This window comes from Syzygium oleosum, unplaced genomic scaffold, assembly GCF_021117445.2.
Source record: "Syzygium oleosum isolate NSW1041296 unplaced genomic scaffold, Sole_v2.1 Sole_v2.09, whole genome shotgun sequence".
In the NCBI taxonomy this organism is placed as follows: domain Eukaryota; kingdom Viridiplantae; phylum Streptophyta; class Magnoliopsida; order Myrtales; family Myrtaceae; genus Syzygium; species Syzygium oleosum.
Genome location: NW_026607493.1, coordinates 4749369 through 4767479, shown reverse-complemented (window position 1 = coordinate 4767479; position 18111 = coordinate 4749369). Strand labels below are relative to the sequence as shown.

The window sequence follows — 18111 nt, the reverse complement described above, 5'->3', positions numbered from 1 at the left end:
ACTCGGGCATTAAAAAATTTTAATAAGTTGTTAACATTTTCAACTCCCAATTATGGGCGACCGTTGATTTTCGCATTCATTCCATATTGTATAAATAAAAGTCGGCAAATCAGTTACTAGAAAGTAACTGTAAAGTTTTAAATGTAATTGGCGATCAGGTAAGGATTGGTCTCCAGGCGGAAGGACGGCGCGTGTTTGGGAAAGATAAGATCCAACCTGAACTTTTGGGATATTTAACTGTTTTTCTCACTTCTATTGTTCATTTAAATTGCATACGAGTTAGTTTAGTTGATTGTTACACTAAAAACACATTATTTTTCATATTCCGAAATTATCTCCAGCGGCAATTATGCATTACCGTCACCTTCGACGGGGCTATATAGTTCGTGAGAGAGCAACATAAGATCATCCTCCTACGAATTCAAGAGTCTCAGATAGCTCCTGAGAGAGAAAGAGCGAGAAACATGGCGATACGCTCCCATCGGTTACCGGTTTTCTCCGTCCGACGAACAACTCTTCTTCTATTACCTTGCGCATAGGGTGAGAGGGGATTTATCGTTTTCCGGATTCATCCCCGAGTTCGACGTGTACGAGAAGGAACCGTGGAAGTTCTTCGACGAGAACGCGGACAGGAGCTTGTACGTCTTCACCAAGATCAAGATGAAGAAGTCCAGAGCGGAAAGGACGGCGGGGTCGGGATTCTGGAAGGGGGTGAAAACCACCGACATCGAAGATCATCAGGGCAATATCGTCGGCCACAAGAAGCACTCCAACTTTAAAGCGAAAGACGGCTCGTCTTTCGAACGCGAAAACGCAGCAAAGGGATCTTGGATCATGCACGAGTACTCCATGCTTAAACAGGAAGTGAGTCAAATTCTCTTGTTCTACCTTCGTTAATTTATTGCCATGTACGTCTACCTTGTCTCTACGTACCGTATGAGTGCCTCTAATGAACCTTCGAAACTTGGTGGAAGTTCTTCCATTACAACAGTTTCGTTATTTTACATAAGATATTCGGGTTCCTGATGTTAATAAAATCCTGAAAGCTGATTATTTTCTTTTTAGATTCAATTTTCAAAGCCAAGTGAACCGTAATGTATTTGTATAATCAATATATCTTAGCCTTTGTCATGTTAGAATTATTCTTATAATATTGTGTATGCTATTGTACCCGTAGAATCAGAATAGTGCCGCTTCGTTATCCTGGGATTTCATCAGGTGAGAAAATCGTGAAAGCCAAACTCGTCATCTTTTTGTGTTCTCGTTTTTAATTCTTTGAAAGCCTTGTTTAGCAGAATGCATTCATATAACATGTTTAGATCCTATTCTCCCAGCTTTGTTTGATAGAAAAAATCATAGATGTCGTAACGCCTTGGTGTTTCCTTTGGTATGTAAAATTGCAGATTGTTCTATGTAAGATCCGATTCAAAAAGGAAGAAAGGAACAAAAAACAAGGCACTACAATTTTCCTAAGCATGCCAGTCAGAACCCGAGAAGATCACCGACTCAACGAATCTTCCGACTTCAACCACAACATCGATGTGCCTCACCAAGACATCAACATGGAACCATCGGAAACAATGTCTCTCTTTTCGGATCCTCATGTTGATTGGCAACCATGGTATTGCACAGGTTCAGAGGGGGAATTCTCGACTTTGGCATCTCAACCCTGCTTAGCAATCAGTGCACAACCATTGTCAGATAATGGGGGTTTCGTAAGTGAACGAAGGCCAATCGAGCAAAGCTTCATGGGCATCGCGACATCCGGTGGAAACGCAAATTCACCTGCAGTTGCAATCATGGAAGAGGATACATACGACGACGACAGTTCTCGATGGTTTCTTGACCACATCAATCTTGATTGGACAAATGGCTGGGAGGACCCTGATGACAGCTTCGTACCAGGTGAATGGCCTCTAGCGCGTGATGTTACCGCATCAGAGTTCGCCCCTGTGACAGTAGAAGCACTCGAGTAATCTTTCAGTGAAGATCTACGAGAATATGTAAACAGTCCATTGCAAGAACCGAATGAACTCTTACAATCAATGAATATTGGATGATGTGATTTTGCAACATTTATAAGTGCTAATATGTTTCATTCGAATCCCAATTACATATTTTAATGTTGATTTAACTGTAAAGTATCCCATTCCATTGTTATTCATTCTCCATTCTCATCAAACAATATGTTATTATTATTATCATCATCGTTATTATTATGATAGTTAATTCTCATTAATGATGAGTTTACTCATGTATATGCGAAGTTAAATCGCGTTTAGGAAAGCCCTGATTTAACTTAGAATCATGTAGTGGTTGGTACACGCTTATTGTAAAAATAAAGATATAAAGAGGAAAAAAGAGATGAGATTCAAGAATCAAGATAGATGCGGATTTTTTTTTTTTGTTGAAAGATAGATGTCGATTGAAGAATACATTAATTGGAATAATTAACATCCAATGAATATTTCGATGTAGATAAAAATTTTAACTATTTCTTGTTTAGTATATTCTATTGTGTCTAACTTTAAACAATATGATATTATGGATATTGATGGCACGGTGGATATAGTTTAAGATTATTTATGGTCTTAACCATTATAAATATAAATACACGGTTCGGCATTTTAAAACGTTTCCTCTACCTCATAGATAATGTCCATAAGCAACTTTGTTGCATGTATAAAAGTAATTGCAGACTTGAATATGGGTACGTACATTGAAATTTCAAAAATAAATAGATAGACTCTTCATTGAAGAGAATGAAAAATGAAAAATATTTCAGTGCACGCATTTTCGATCAGGTACGAGCCCACAAACGGGCCTGATTTAAAACTTACTAAAATCGATTTACAAAGCGAGAGACACATCGAACTGTGAGCGGATTTATAAACAAGCGGGCCCTATTCAAGAATCGATAGCAGTCTTGACGCATCGCTTAGTAAATCGATTCTGTAAACCGGCCTTCGTAAGATGTTGTTATTTCTCTACACCGAAAGTACATCGATTTGACCCGTCATTCAACATGGTATAATCTTCCTGTCCGCGACAATAGATGTGTGGTGCAGGATCCAAACACGAAGCTACAAAAAGATCCGTTACATTGTTTGATCTTCTTTTATATCAACTAAAATGGCTGAAGAGGCGCTGGCCGGCGGTAAAAATCTACTCTAAGCATTGCCTTAAAGGTCTCGTACCTCGCTAATGAATATTCAGGTGGGGCCAAGATTCCTCGGCATCACCTGCAACTAAAAGTTACAAGGTTGATGAGCTCGTCACCGCGGCGCCGCCAAGATGATAGCGGTTAAGAGCTCTCCGCACACGAGATAAGCCGCAATCAGGCAACACGGCACGACCCGTTCAGATATCTGTTCTCAATTTGAATCTAATTCGTGGTCTCGTGCAAGATAAACATTGGGCCTCACCACCACCCCCTCAAAAGAGGACATGAAAATGAACACTACTAAGGGAAGCGGATTGGGACTCGTCAATGGCGATGATGTTGATGACCCGTCGGGGCCCCACAAAACAATGTAATTAACGTCTCGCCACGTGATGGTGGGGTCCACGTGGCCACGTAGGATTTGCGCTCTCTCTCTCTGTAATTATCCGATTTATGGAGATTGTACTTGTTTGGCGCAAAAAAAAGGAGAATTAATCAATAAGAACAAGTCCGCTTTTCGCAATATCACGACGGACATGTTGGTCATCGACTTTATTCCCGATGTGAAAAGAGTATAGCCAAGAACTTTTTCATGGGTTATCTTATAAATCATTGTCGGAAGGTAGTATTGGGATGAACACATTGTCTAAAATTGCGAAATTGAAGCAAAAAGTGCGATGATAGGGATTACGTTATCTCAATGCAGCACTTATCCGAGCTTCAAGCGAAATAATCAAATCCTTACCCTCGAAATACTTGCCCGAGCTCAATTATCAGACGACAAAGGAGAAATTTCATTAAACATTTTCCATATCCCTCTAGTCCTACGCTAAATGATAAAATTTAATAGTAAAATCTGATGAAAAATTTGGATCAAACGAAGGAAAAATTTGCAAATAATTTCGAGTGTTTATTGTCCTAATCCGAGGATGAACAGATGCATGGGACCCGCAGGGAATGATGGAAGAAGACGACAAAATGAATTATGCCTGCGGTGGGCCAATGCCTATCTCGTAATTTAGAGAGGGAGATGGGAACAAAAACGATTGACCATCCGAGCGAGTCACGACAAAATTGAATTTGACAGCTAGAGAGATAGAGTGAAAAGCTTCACGATAACAAAAAAAAAAAAGGAACAGGACTTGGTCTTCGTTTCGAACTAGGGATAATGACACAAACAATCCCTAAACTTTGACTCAATGTGCAATTTAATCCCTGAACTTTTAATTTATTCAATATAGTCCCTGAACTTTAGCCTAATGTTCAATTTGGTCCTTGAACTTTTAATCTGTTCAATGTGATCCCTGAACTTTTAACATATGTTCAATTTAGTCCCTGAACTATATGAAAATGTTCAATGTAGTTCTTACACTTAAATTAATAGAAGCACTACATTGAACATTTTCAAATAGTTCAGGGACTAAATTGAACACATACTAAAAGTTCAGGGACCACATTGAACAGATTAAAAGTTCAGGGACCAAATTGAATATCAGGCTAAAGTTCAGGGACTATATTGAACAAATTAAAAGTTCATGGATCAAATTGCACATTAGGTCAAAGATCAAGGACTGTTTGTGTCATTTTCCCTTTCTAACTATAATTATCCTCGTATACGCGTGCGTATACAGCGGTTTGAACTATAATTCATCCTAGGAAAATGAATGCTTGTGTATAGTTATTCGAATTACGATCTTAAATCATGTGCAACTATTTGAATCGATCAATAAGAATACGAACAATTACAATCACGGAATTCTTGATGGAGTAGATTTTTTCTGAGAGTTTTTTTCTTGCGTTGATAACCCATGTATATAATAATGGTAATTATCAAGTCGAATCCTTTCCGAAATAATAATATGCTTATCAAGCTCTGAATAAGTTCAGGATTAGATTTGGCACCTTCACATAGTCATATCACAGGTTCGGCAATCACAAGATAGAGTCTGTTCAATATGACGGTAATTCCGCGTCATAATTATGGAGTACAGCGGTTGTATTGAAAGATGTCATAGCTCGCAGGTTCGATTAGTAAATATTTTGAATGTGCGGCCCCTCAAAAAATTTGGACGAAATAATCATGTAAAAGTTGTCAATGAGACATGCGTTATGACCGTAAGTATGTGAAGAATTTGTCAAATCTATCTTGTGAAGATTGCAGCGCTGAATTCACAACTGTGGCAGACCGCGGATGATTCGTACGAGGCAAGCTCCAATCCCGAGCGTTTCGTGGGACATCGCCCGCAAGAATGATCCTTAACACGTATGTAACGTGAGAAGATGACAAATTCCTCGTGAAGAAAAAATGAGCGATTGATGGTGATGGTGCTGATGGGATTGGGAGGGGATCTGCGTTGTCAAAGCTACTGACTCTGCATGCACACGCCTCCTCCGTCTTTATATGCCACGTCTCTTCCATCTCTCTCTCTCTCTCTCTCTCGAAGTTGCCTTCTTTTTTGCAGAACTGGTGCTCTGAAAGAAGAAAGAGAGAGAGAGACGGCACAGGGAACAGGATAACATTGATGACATAGGTGGCGAAGCTGACCCACCACCACCACCACCACCACCACCGAGGCCAGAGAGGGAAAAGAACGTTAAAAAAAAGGAGGGAGGGGATTTTTGCTGGAAGTGGGAGTTGCTCTCATTTGCTCCCCAGTGACGTTGATTGATTGATTGATCGATGATGATGGTGTTATGTGGGCGCTTTATCAAATCTGTGGCTCCATCCCCATTGAGTGTTTAGTTTCAGTCTGAGAGGATCAGAGTGATTGTTCTCCTGCTGGCCATGGCGGTTCTTTCCCCTGCTCTCTTTGTCGATCCAGCAGCTTTTGTTGGTGTTGCGGTTATCGCTCTCTCATTTCCTCTCTCGCTCTGAGGATCGAAGAACCCAAGAAAAAAAATCACCAAATACAGTGTTTGTGAGAGAGACAGAGAGAGAGTGTGTTGTGGTGGTCAGGCATGGAGGCAGCAGAAATTTGGACACATTTGTCTTCTATTTGAAACGACTAGGATCATCTTTAACGGTGTTTTTCAAAGCCAAGCTCATCTTCATCTTTTGAGGATACCAAACCACAAAACGAAAGACCTCTTTTCCTGATTTGCGTAGTGAGTTTCTTTGCTCTCTCTCTCTCTCTCTCTCTCGGATCATTTCTTGATGCTAAATTTTGCGACCGTTTTGGCAGCGAAATTGGGTACGAAATGCTGAGGAACAGGCCAAGAGCAGTGACAGGGAATAAGCAAGCATTGGTGGCCGATCAGCGGTCTCAGTCCGCCACCACCGCTCAGAACAAGCACGCCTCTAATAACAAATCGATCTTCCCATCTTTCTTAGCTTCGAGATTCATGCATTTGATGATCAAGACTGCACTCACCGAGCCCAAATACGTAATGGGTGTGGGTGGTCCAAGCAGCCCAAGCGCAACCCTCCACATCAATCCTTTTTCTCACCTCAAATTCCCATTTTGGTACCAAAACTATCACCAACATCCGAGATTCCCAGATAAATTCCATGAAGTCAACAAGTACCCATTTCGAGAACTCGACTCCACGGCAAGGACCGGCCTCGCTCTTGTGGACACACTGTCGAACAACAAAGCACGCACCCATCAAGAATCTGTCGTCAAAGGAAGTGACAAGCTGGTCTTGCCCGGATCAAGACTGAAATTTGAGGCTCCTCCCGTTCAAGAGCCCGCGGTTTCTCCAAGTGGGTCTCCGAATTTTGCGTTTCTTGACGATCAGGCGCCGTTGAGAGGGCGTTTGTCTGTGAGCGAGATGGAGCTCTCGGAGGACTACACATGCGTGATATCTCACGGGCCTAACCCGACGGCCACTCATATTTTTGGTAGCTCTGTAGTTGAGACATATTGTTTGTCCAGCGAGGTTAAGAAGCAGACACTGTTTGGTCCAGATAACTTCCTCAGCTCCTGCTACACTTGCAAGAAGAGCATTGAACAGAACGCAGATATTTACATTTACAGGTACTTGTCCATCTACTTTTAACTCAAACAGGTTCTCCTTCTCCTCCTCTGTTTTCCTCTTCTTTTCAAGAGCATAGAAGATAATGTCATGGAGTGTAAAACACACTCCACAGTCCACACCCTGGACAGATGGGAGATATTTATGAGAGAACAAATCTGTGAAATCAATTAAAAAAAGATGATGTTAGATTTTTCTAAAGCTGTTCTGGTTTCATTGCAGGGGTGAGAAAGCTTTCTGTAGCAGTGAATGCCGGTACCAAGAGATGCTGCAAGATGAAGCAGAAGCAGAGATCTTTGCAGAAGCCTGATTACGTTTCTCTCTAACTCGAGCACTTCACACCTCCCTAAGTTTCGTGCATCTCGAGAACTACTATTCCAGAAATTGCAGAGACTATTATTATGGATTTCACGGGACTCAACATTTGCCAGATTAGGGAACACTTCTTAACGCTTCTTCATATCACCGCTCTCCTGCAGATAAGACATAAAAGAGAGATATTTTGTAGAGCTTCCTCCATTGATTATGAATTTTTTTCAATTTTTTTGGTTTTGGAATCTGCAGATGAAGCAAGCAGACCTCTACTTGTTTAATACTTCCTGCCCTTTCTTGAGCAATAAAAAAACAATGCTTGCTTCTGAGCGCTCTGCCCACAGCCACCTCCTGGCTCTTCCAACAGATGATGATGATGAAGTATGAAAAACCATGTTGTGATTTTATAATCAGATCATTGCAATCAATCGTTTTTGTACGTGAGAATATCATGACAGGAGTTGAATTTTAATGAATTGAAGAAGATTCTCTGCCCTCATCAGCCTTATCCTGGCTCCAGCTTCGGTTGAGTAAGCATTTGGGATACCATTTCTTTTTAATAACGCGAGTCTCGTCCGATATCTGACTCTTCCCACGCATCGATCCAGATGGGAAGTCACTTTCAAGTTCGTGATCCGAGCTAAATTGAATTGATATATATATGTGAGGAGTTGGATCGGTCTTCACATTGCAGGGTCTTCCCTCTGCTACAGATTAATTTAGAAATTGATCAAATTATTCATCCCCATATTGTGGTCCTGCTCCTGAAAATTACTTGGACCAGAGTTTGATTTTTTTTGCCCAATTTTCTTGAATTCACAAGGAAAACATGAGAGAGTTGGGTAAGGCTCTTCTGGTCAACCGATTGGTAGGTTGAATTCGTGCAAGATAAGGGTTTTGCCCCGATGGTAGCTTTCGATTTGGATTCTACATCTTCACGAAGAAAACGTTGATCTTGCATTTAGTAAGAACCAGGCTTTGTCAAGGAGGAAACTTCATTAGTTGAAATTGATAGATGAGGCTTTGTCAATGAGTAGCTTCATTAGTTGAAATTGATAGATGAGTAGAGATCTACATGCATATTGTTTTGGGGAGATCATTATATATAAGGGCGATCATTTTTAGGGTGAGTCGATTTCCACACTAGAATCGGGAACCAAACTAGAAGGATCTATTCTCAATTTGTGGAATCAAGAATCAGAGGTGATACCTTTTCTTGAGTTAAGAGAGGTACCGAATCATTCTCGGCCATTGTTGGAGCATCAATTGCCGAAAATGAAAAAGTCCCCTAACCCACATGTTACTACGAAGAAAGTTACTTACAGAAAAAGGGGCGATGGAGGGTAAGTCCGGTGAGAGGTGAGAGTGACACCAATAACCGAGCGGCAAGAATGAAAGAGGGAGGCAAGTAGCGAGAGAGTCCACGAGCTAAGAGAGGCGGACTAAGAGACAAGAGCAACTTGAGGAAGGCGAGACTCAAGATGGCGTCGAGCAAGAGGGGCAAAGGGAGGCGTTGAGCCGTGAGTGAGGGAGAAGTGAGAAGCGAGAAGCGTGAGCATGACTGAGACTGAGAGAAGTCAGAGGCGGCGAGGGAGGCAGTAGAGCGACTGAGAGTCCGAGACTGAGAGATGCCAGGGGTGTGAGCTTGACGAAGACTGAACGAAAATAAAATGAGCAATTAGGGTTTTGGAATAATAAGAATTAAAGAGAAAACTATCGGTTTGGGTGGTCTGGATGGTTCGATCCACACCTGGAACCAAGAACCAAACCTATTGTCATTGGTTTCAAATTTTAGGAACTGGAAATCGATCGATTCGGTTTGGTTCCAATGCTCGTCTCTAATTATTTTGGGGTACTTTTACACCGGAGGTGGAGGGAGACCGATTGTATGTAAATACGGCTTCGAGTGTTACTCCTTTCACACGCGAAATAAATTGGGGTGGAATTCGACTGTAATACCATGTTCGATTTTCCAACTTAAAAGTTTTAAGTCGATAATTGAATGGAGACCACATGTATATAAAATACTTATAAATCACGTAGGCAAGCGACATGCAATACTTCGATATAATATAAACGTTGATTTCTCATTAAAAAAAAAATCATGGAACTAAAACTATTTATAGCCGTAGAGCCCATGCATAACGTGTTGACGTTCGCTTTATTGAACACGGGCAACCCCATCTTGGGCCCAAAAGCTTATGAAAATTAAATTCCACCGTGAGCAAATTTCATCACAAAGGATCCAATCCAAGCCTAGTTGATGCATAAAATCAAGATCCATAGGCAACTAAATTACTGTTGATCTGTTTAGCATGATATTGGACAACTATTTTCTGCACGATCCGTGATCCGAAGTTACCGGTCGTTGAGATCGCTTAAACTATGATTGCGCTTGGCGCATTAAGACTCATTTGCTAATAGAAATTTCATTCATCGAGTAAAAAGAAAGCGCGTGATATGGTAATGCGCAATAGGGAATTTCATCAATCAACTTCGGACATAATTAAAAGAAAATGCTAATTAATCCTATTGTACTTATCCACCGCAGATGGTTATTAGGGAAGCAAGATCTTATTTTGCTTTTACAAATTATCTACGTAGGCGTAGCTCTAGCAATTTACTTGCAATCCCTTTTTTTCAATTGATTATTTTTAGCATCACGGTAAATTCTCTAAAAAGAAAAATTGATATTAAAGCAAAGATCCTAATTGAATTGTGTGGGTCCCTCAGTAATACAATCTCAAAGTTTAGACGGGTCGACAACAATAATTAAAAATAATAATAATGTCACTGTTCTTATGTAAATAGGGAATATTTTCGCCGAATAAAATAAAAATTTGTAGGGAACAGTGACGATATTTTTAACCCATGCTTGCCCACACGTTATATAGGACGGCCGGTGTCCACATCAGCAATATATGCCCAAAATTAGTCGGATGGACTGAATTGGTATCAATGTGAAAAGGTTTATAACTAAATTTGTTCGATCGAAAGGTTTAGGACTGAATTGGTATCAAAGTAATAAGTTTAGGGCTTTTTTTTTTTTTTTTTGGTGTACTTTTCCCTTCCAAGATTAGATGTGGGTTAAGATGTATGTAACGTGTGGGACATGGGCGCAGGCATTTTTAGGTAGGAGCTTTTAATGAGCAAATCCTTCATCTTCTCACACGACAGACAACACGTACTTGCTTTAGCAGCGGTACGCCGTGGGAAACATTAAATCGAGTGACATTGCTTTCGGGATTGAAATTGCTCGATTCTTGCATGCTTGCCATGTAAGTAGGCCTTTGTCAATTTGGAATAAGCCCTGATCAGGGCCTAACCGGCTGTTCCTGTTAGGCCCAATTTGGGTAACCTCCGAGCCCGCCGCCTCAATCCAGCTTTCGTCACGCCTAGGCCCGGCCGCCCGCGTTGCCCGCCGGCCGGAAACTCAATGGTTCGTGCGCAAAAAAATAGGGGATGGCGGAAAGTTGGCCCGAGTAATCTAAACTTCAAACTATTGGAATACGATGGGAAATTAATTTATTTTTAATGAAGGTCAAGTCGATGAACATTTCGAGGGCGCTTGTTTAGTTCGAATGAGAAATTCCGACAAAGTCTCCAATATCGATTTGTAGAGAAGCCCAACAAGGAAACCGGCTTGATCGATCTCCTATGGCGGTACTTTTCCGAGATGTCGCCGTGCATGGTGCTTAAATCAATTTGTTTCTTTCTTTCTTAAAAAGCAGTTCCGAAGAGCGAAAGAATGGCAACCATCTCTGGCGACCCTTCTGAGCATTATTACAACAGCTTCACACCTACTATAAAATGTCCGGTTTAAGTCATAACTACTTTGAATCTCTCGTCACTGCATGCCCGCCAAGCTATCTCTCCATACGGGGTATGCTGCAACTAGGCAATACAACATTCGTCGTTCGGAGATTCGCTCACACCATGAATCGAACTCCCGGCCTTGTGCAGGTCAGATGACTGTTTGACCACCAGACCGATCGCCTTGGTGCCTTGGCGCCTTGGCGGTCACTCCTATTATTGTTTTCAATGATGAGAAATGGGCATGGTATTGTGCCAAGACATCGTGACTCCTTTTTTTCTGGGCCATGCCTTGGACCATGCAAAAAGCAGTGAATTGAGAAAAGCCACAGTCATAACATAGGATGTTAAACACCCTGTTGGTCTCATGCCCGCTCGAGCTTCGATCCGCTTCTCGTCCTGCTGTTAGATGTTCGATTCGCGGGGCCATCGGGTCTAACTGTTCGTTAGAGAAAGGGGAAACGCGAGCGAATCGAACTCGAGATCTGCAGTTCCGTTTCGATTAGGAGATGCTCCCTGTTGAAGACAGATCTGCTGGGCTCCGACTCTGATCCCAAGGGAATTTCGATCCGAACTTTCGTCCCGCAGGAAGAATACAACACTAGAGTTCCCGAGATACCATGCGACAGACAGATACAGCAAGCAGAAAGCTGTGTTGGGTTCAAAAAGCTAACCTGCTTTATAATCTCGCTTCAAAAGTCACGAACTTCCCGCTTCGGTAAAAGAGGAAGTTTCTCTGTCTAGGCTAAGACTCTCTGCCTCGCAATGTCGGACCGAGAATTTCGGACTTTCGAGTGGCGAGATAAAATGTTTTTAACTGATGTTCGTTTGTTTAAAGGAAAACTGTTTACGAAAAATCATTTTTTTCGATTTTTTAGTATTTGGATAACGGAAAATTAGTCGATAGATGGAATACGTTTTTTATAGGAGTGAACAAGATGGACTACCCAAACCGAGACAGGTCCGGATCGGACCGGACCAACCGGTTTGGTCCGGTTGTCGGGAATATCGGTCCGGTTCCTGGTTCCTAAAAGTGGAATCGGTTTCCAGGTGGTCCAGTTCCCGGTTCTAAGGTGGGAACCGGACTGACCGGACTGGACCGATCAATATATATTTTTCTAATTTTTTTCATATATATTTATTTACTTTTTAAAATTTTTGAAAAAAATAGAAAGCCTAATCTAATTTCCCCTATTCCCTCTTGCCTTTACCAATAAGTGATTGGTCCCGTTGGAACCGATCCACGGTCCCAAAACTAGCCGGTTCGGTCCCCGGTCCTAGAAACTGGGAACCGGTCCTCCCAGTTCGGTTTCCAGTTCTTAGGTTGGACCGGATCGGATCGGGAACTGCTCACCCCTAGTTTTTCACTGACTGAAAATTATAAAATTAGATTGGGGGCAAACGACTTCTTCTTCTAGCAAGAAGAAAATCACTTTTCCTTATCAAACAAATGAAAACTAACCGTTTTCCTTGAAAATGATTCAATGAAAAATATTTTCTATATCATGAAGTTTTTCAGCGAAACAGACGCACCATTTTTCAAGAAAAACTATCTTCGGGAAATTGTTTTCCGACTTTCCAGTGTTCGAATGACGGAAAATTAATCGATCTACGAAGAACGATTTCCATGAACTGAAAACAACAAGCTTAGATTGGGAGAAAAAAACTTTCTTTCCGGGCAAGAAGAAAATCACTTTCCCTAAACCCCGAAACCGAACTCTATCGAGCGTTCCAGCACATGCGCCTATTGTAATTCGATCCGCAACGAAAGGAAAATCGCCCCGAACCCATTTCAACGGGTCACGTGACAAGTGTTACGAATGATTTGTTCAGCCTTGAGAAAAAAAACAAAAAGAAGAAGAGCATGCATGTACGATCGAAACAGCTCATTGCTGCTTCTACCTGATCATCAAGTGTGCTCAAGATGCTCTGCGCAACTGTCAGTTCTTTCTCTGCCCTTCTGGCAGATGATCTCGTTGTGCTTCGTTCCGAGTTCCAACCCCGACGAGAAATTTGAGGGGAAATCTCCCATATTTGCTATAAAGAACAAAGGCACAATTGCATGATTGTCTAACTTAGAGGGAAAAGGAAATTATTGTACTGCACCCTGGATCCCATGTGTCCGGTTCGATGAGTTTCAGCAAATAATTCAAGAGCACGAAGATTATCTGTAACGAGACTGATCGCGCGTGTTGACCCGCCTTGCTATTTTTTCAGAAGCTAGTAAGAGCTCGATTGTACGGGACATAAGCGAAGCGGGGCTTGATTCATGGGGTCGACAGATGGATTCGCAAGTGAATTAGATGAGCACACGTCGAGGTCGAGTTCGATTCTCCACGTTGCCGAGTGTAAATGGCATCAGATTCGAGCTGTCGATCCGGACCTTTAGCTGCTGATGTTCCGCACCGCGGTCCGTAAAATTTAATCGGGTGCGTCGCAGTAGTCCCGAAATTTACCTACCCGAAAATGAGTTCTCCAAAAATCATGAAGTACAGGTATGTTTCAATGTGTAATAAGAACTGCAACGTGGGATCTGCATTCAGGCATGTCCCTCCCAGCTGTTTCTGCAGGTCGTTTCAAAAGGACATCTTCTTTGGGGTTCAAGTCATTATATTTAAAGACCACAGTTTGGTCCTAAAGAAAGAGCCAGTGACAGTAGTCAGCTATCAATCCATGCACATGCTGCCAGTGGTCTTTGATTTTTTTTTTTCTTCTCTGTTACAATCTGAAAGTCCGTCTTTTAAGCGGGTAAATCTCGGTTTCGCGAAATACTCCGTTAACCCGTGGAATATCCGAGCCTCTAGAACGAACGGTCGCGCACTCGGAGCTAACGTTTTTTGAAAATTGCTGAGTTTGGAGGGAAAGAACTTCGAACGAGAGAGATCGAGAGGGAGAGAGAGAGAGGATGTTGTTTCTTGAAGTACAATAATGCAGAAATCTCATGTGCCTCACGGCTCGTGTGCCATGGCCGTCTCTCTCTCTCTCTATCTCGACTCTCGAGTGACGTGATGTTGATCTCTCGGGAGTGCCAGTTTTGTATTATTGTTTCTCTGGCTTTAAACTCTCGCGGACAGTGCCATGTCCCTTCTCTTAAAGATAAAGCAAAACACTCCCCCCCTTGGCTTTTCGCAGCTACTTTCACCCTAACGAAGTACCAATTTCCCCCTCCCCTTTTGAGCTGTTGTCACCCTATCTTCAATTCATTTGTCTCCACGCCTCCGACGTATCGGGAGGTTCGTGTGAGCTCGGCGCGCGGCCGCCGTTAGATCACACACGGGACCCTCCGAAACCGACGGGTGCGGTGATGTTCAAATCGGGAAAAGTCTCGAGGTCAAGTTATCAAGGAGAGCGCAGTGTGATGCGAACAGTTAACGGAGGTTGTTCGGTTAGGGGCGTTGGATACGGGATGAAGCAAGCGGGTGGTTGAAATCGTCCAACCAAGCCACCCGACCCCGTGGAGGGATTCGCAAGCGTTCCTCATCTGTCTGCCTCATCAACCCAACCCATCGATGCCACGTGATCCAGGGGCGGACGACGGCCGGCCCGATGTTCCCGAAGTGCCACGGAGTTTTTCTCCGGCCGGTCACGTAGCCGGGCTCCTCGCGACCGCCCCATGCACAACCAAGTCTACCGTCATGCGCGACGTCCAAGTCAACATCCGATGCGACCTGACACCTTTGATGCGGGCTCGATGCCGAACTATTTGCCTTCGGGGGGCCAAACACGGTTTCGATAGCACGTCTCGAGGTTTTGCCCGATCCGAAGGTTGTGATGCTAGAATTTGCACCGGTGGTTGGACTAGACCATCCTATCGAACTACCTATGTCTAGCCCAATTGAACAACCTGACTAAGTCCAATGGAATCTACCCTAAATTTAGAATCATCCACATGTGGAGGATGATGAAGTATTATCAAATGCAATCTTATTTCTTTCAATTGGGCAAGTTTACTTTGTACAGAATCTGAGGTAGGTGATAAATTGCATTTGCCCTTTACATGGTTGGACTCCTAATTTAGTGACTGACCCTAGAGTCTTAACCTTTTTTTGGGTCGAGAACCTAGAGTCTAAACCTAGAGGTAAATTAAACTTGTGCAAGAGTCAATTCCAAAAATTAGGTCATTTTAAATGGTGGACGATCAAGCTAGATTACTTCCAAATCAAAGGGGTAAAGGAAGCTATGGCCTATGAGGAAGTCATGACTAGTAAAAAATTCACGGAGAAATTGTCCAATTAATCTTAATCTTATTGTATAAATGCTAATTTAATCATAAACTTTTCAATCTTATCAAATTAGTTCTAAATCTTCGCACGAAATTTCAATATAGTTCTCATACTATTGTATGGATGCCAATTCAACATTGCGTCACGTCAGCGATTTTGGACAAAAATTGACTGAAAATTAATAACGGTGGCCTATAGTTATGAGTGCATGTTTTATGTGTAAGATTAAGCAGTCGGTCCATACTTTTCGTTATTGAACGTCAAAACATGCAAGTCCGAAGAAAATATTACGGCATGTCAGTCATACACAAGCCCACTCATATTGTATCAATATTTTCTCTGCAACTCCGTGGGACCAAAAGATGGGGCAGATCCATATTTTCGTGACTGTTCCTCCCAAAATACCCCTGGCGAGATCGAAAATTAACATTATTCGACACGTTTATACATTTCGAGACGATTACATCGATAAACAAAAAAGGAAAAAAAAAATTGAAAGAGGCTTTTCGAATGAGAGGTCAAAGATATTATAGCCACACCCCACCTCTTGAATTTTCATAGCATGTGTTGGAAAGTTTGTGCTATGCATATGGTTCTTTGGGGGTCTCTCATTCGATAAGCAAACTAGAGCAAATGAATGCGCGAAGATCTAATCTCCACATCAACTCGATTTGGTCGGGGATATCTGTTTTTTGCCTTAGACCGCTGTATATTCGACAACCATTATGCACGGCATAAGCCGCGCGGAAAGCGATGAAATGATCGATTAGCTCGCGGCATGAAAAACTTATACCGCGTAATAAACTTAGATAAAAGGGCATTACATAGCACGAACATAAAAAAAAGTTCTGCTACATGTATTCTTGCTCGCCACATCATGTAGACTCCGCGCAGGTGTAAGCGTTCGGTCTCTAGCAGCTACCTAACCAGTTGCTAATAGTTGTACTAGATAGATGATTGAAAATGGTGATGTTGGGTCCCTAGCAAACTGTCTGACATATGATCTCTCTCTCTCTCTGAACACAAATATAAGTACCTAGAGAGCTATCTCTTTACCATCGATGCTCTGCTCTGCTTTGCCCCACTCCGGGTCTCCGCAAAAAGCCTGCCTACATAGCTACTGCTCTCTCTGCCCAATCTCTCTCGCTCGCTCGCTCTGTGCTCCAAATCCGGCGATGCCGGCCACGCTGCGCAAGAACCTCAACCTCTGCTTCACGAAGTGGAAGCCTACGCCGTCACCCCAATCCCCGTCCCCGCCCTTCTCCGCCACCCCCACCTCCACCCTCATCAAGAACTTCAACACCCTGTACGACCCCACCCTCCACCCCTCCTCCTCCTCCTCCCCCTCCCCCTCCTCGACCTCCTCCGCCGCCGACGCCGCCGACCCCGACCTCGCCGCCGCCTTCGCCTCCCACCGCTTCTTCTTCTCCTCCCCTGGCCACTCCAACTCCATCATCGACTCCGCGCCTCCCGCCTCCACCGCCGCCGCCGCTGGGGCGGAGGCCTCGGCGCCGCTCGTCGACGACACCGTGGCCGTCCCCACCTACTCCCCGGACCCCTACGCGGACTTCCGGCGGTCCATGCAAGAGATGGTGGAGGCGCGCCAGCTGTTCGACGTAAAGTCCGACTGGGACTTGCTGCACGAGCTGCTCCTGTGCTACCTCGCGCTGAACCCCAAGAGCACCCACAAGATCATCGTGGGCGCTTTCGCCGACCTCCTCGTCAGCCTCATGTCGCGGCCACCACGGCAACGGAGCGACCGCGGCGGCGGAGCCGAGTATCCCCACGGTGGCAACGGATGTAAGATTCTCCGGCGCTGCAGTGATTAGATTACGACAATTACTACGCAAACCATGTTCCTGCGGTCCATTAAACCAAAGAGGGATCGCCATGTCCTATCACCGATGCACAAAACGAATTCTTTTTTGCGGGGTTGGCGTCATATACGGGCACTCCCACTCTTGTCTTTATGTCGTGTACATCAAATCGCAGATATGTCATAACTATGGTTTTATAGAGTAACATGGCCTACTTATCACTCTTGTCCCATAAGAAAATGGATTGGTTACTTAATCAGGGATCAGTAAATTGAGCTGATGGCATATTTACGTTTGCTGTCGTTTCTTATCTTGCTGCTTTAAGTTAATGCAGAAGAGCTGAAGGGACCACACTATTCTGAGCAAGGGCAGTGTTTGGCTGTTGTCGTATCCATTAGGTGCTGATTTTGCGGATCTGGTGATTAATCCTTGACTCCAAAAATGGGAAGAAACATGAGCGTCGGTGTCTCCAACTATACATTTGATTGATGGGCTATGAGTATTAACATCACTCACACTTGATTTTGATTAAGCGTTTGCATGTGGGTGTTAACCCGTAATCGTAACAACTCGCCAATTAAAAATATGGTCGGACAAATCACTACCATCGGTGAATATGAAAATTGCTGATACCGAAGTTAATTTGTTCAACGATGCTGCCGTGTCAAGTGGCTGCGAGAAGGCAGGGTTGGGCACCCACCATGTGTAGTGGGAAGAAAAAACAAGTTAGAATCTATATCTTTCTGACATGATTGAGTTAGCTAAGATATTGGGTTAAAATCTGTGCCCATCGTGGTTCAAGAACAGG

The 18111-nt window shown here is 43.2% G+C and overlaps 2 protein-coding genes across 2 annotated transcripts; both read left to right on the top strand.

The window, feature by feature from the left end:
* The first annotated feature begins 5578 nt into the window (after positions 1 to 5578).
* On the top strand, positions 5579 to 7542 carry LOC115673712 (protein MARD1-like). Its single transcript, XM_030595962.2, has 3 exons — positions 5579 to 6268; positions 6346 to 7140; positions 7361 to 7542. Exons 2-3 carry the CDS (start codon positions 6362 to 6364, stop codon positions 7446 to 7448), a joined length of 867 nt encoding a protein of 288 aa, XP_030451822.1. The 5' UTR covers positions 5579 to 6268; positions 6346 to 6361; the 3' UTR covers positions 7449 to 7542.
* A 9040-nt stretch (positions 7543 to 16582) lies between these two features.
* On the top strand, positions 16583 to 17524 carry LOC115673641 (transcription repressor OFP12-like). Its single transcript, XM_030595861.2, has one exon. The coding sequence runs from the start codon at positions 16662 to 16664 to the stop codon at positions 17313 to 17315; it is 654 nt and encodes a 217-aa protein (XP_030451721.2). The 5' UTR covers positions 16583 to 16661; the 3' UTR covers positions 17316 to 17524.
* The last annotated feature ends 587 nt before the right edge of the window (positions 17525 to 18111 follow it).

Coding starts and splice junctions, on each gene's coding strand:
- LOC115673641 (XM_030595861.2), top strand. CDS start 16,662: ATGCCGGCCACGCTGCGCAAGAACCTCAACCTCTGCTTCACGAAGTGG.
- LOC115673712 (XM_030595962.2), top strand. CDS start 6,362: ATGCTGAGGAACAGGCCAAGAGCAGTGACAGGGAATAAGCAAGCATTG. Junction 7,141..7,360: donor GCAGATATTTACATTTACAG/GTACTTGTCCAT, acceptor GTTTCATTGCAG/GGGTGAGAAAGCTTTCTGTA.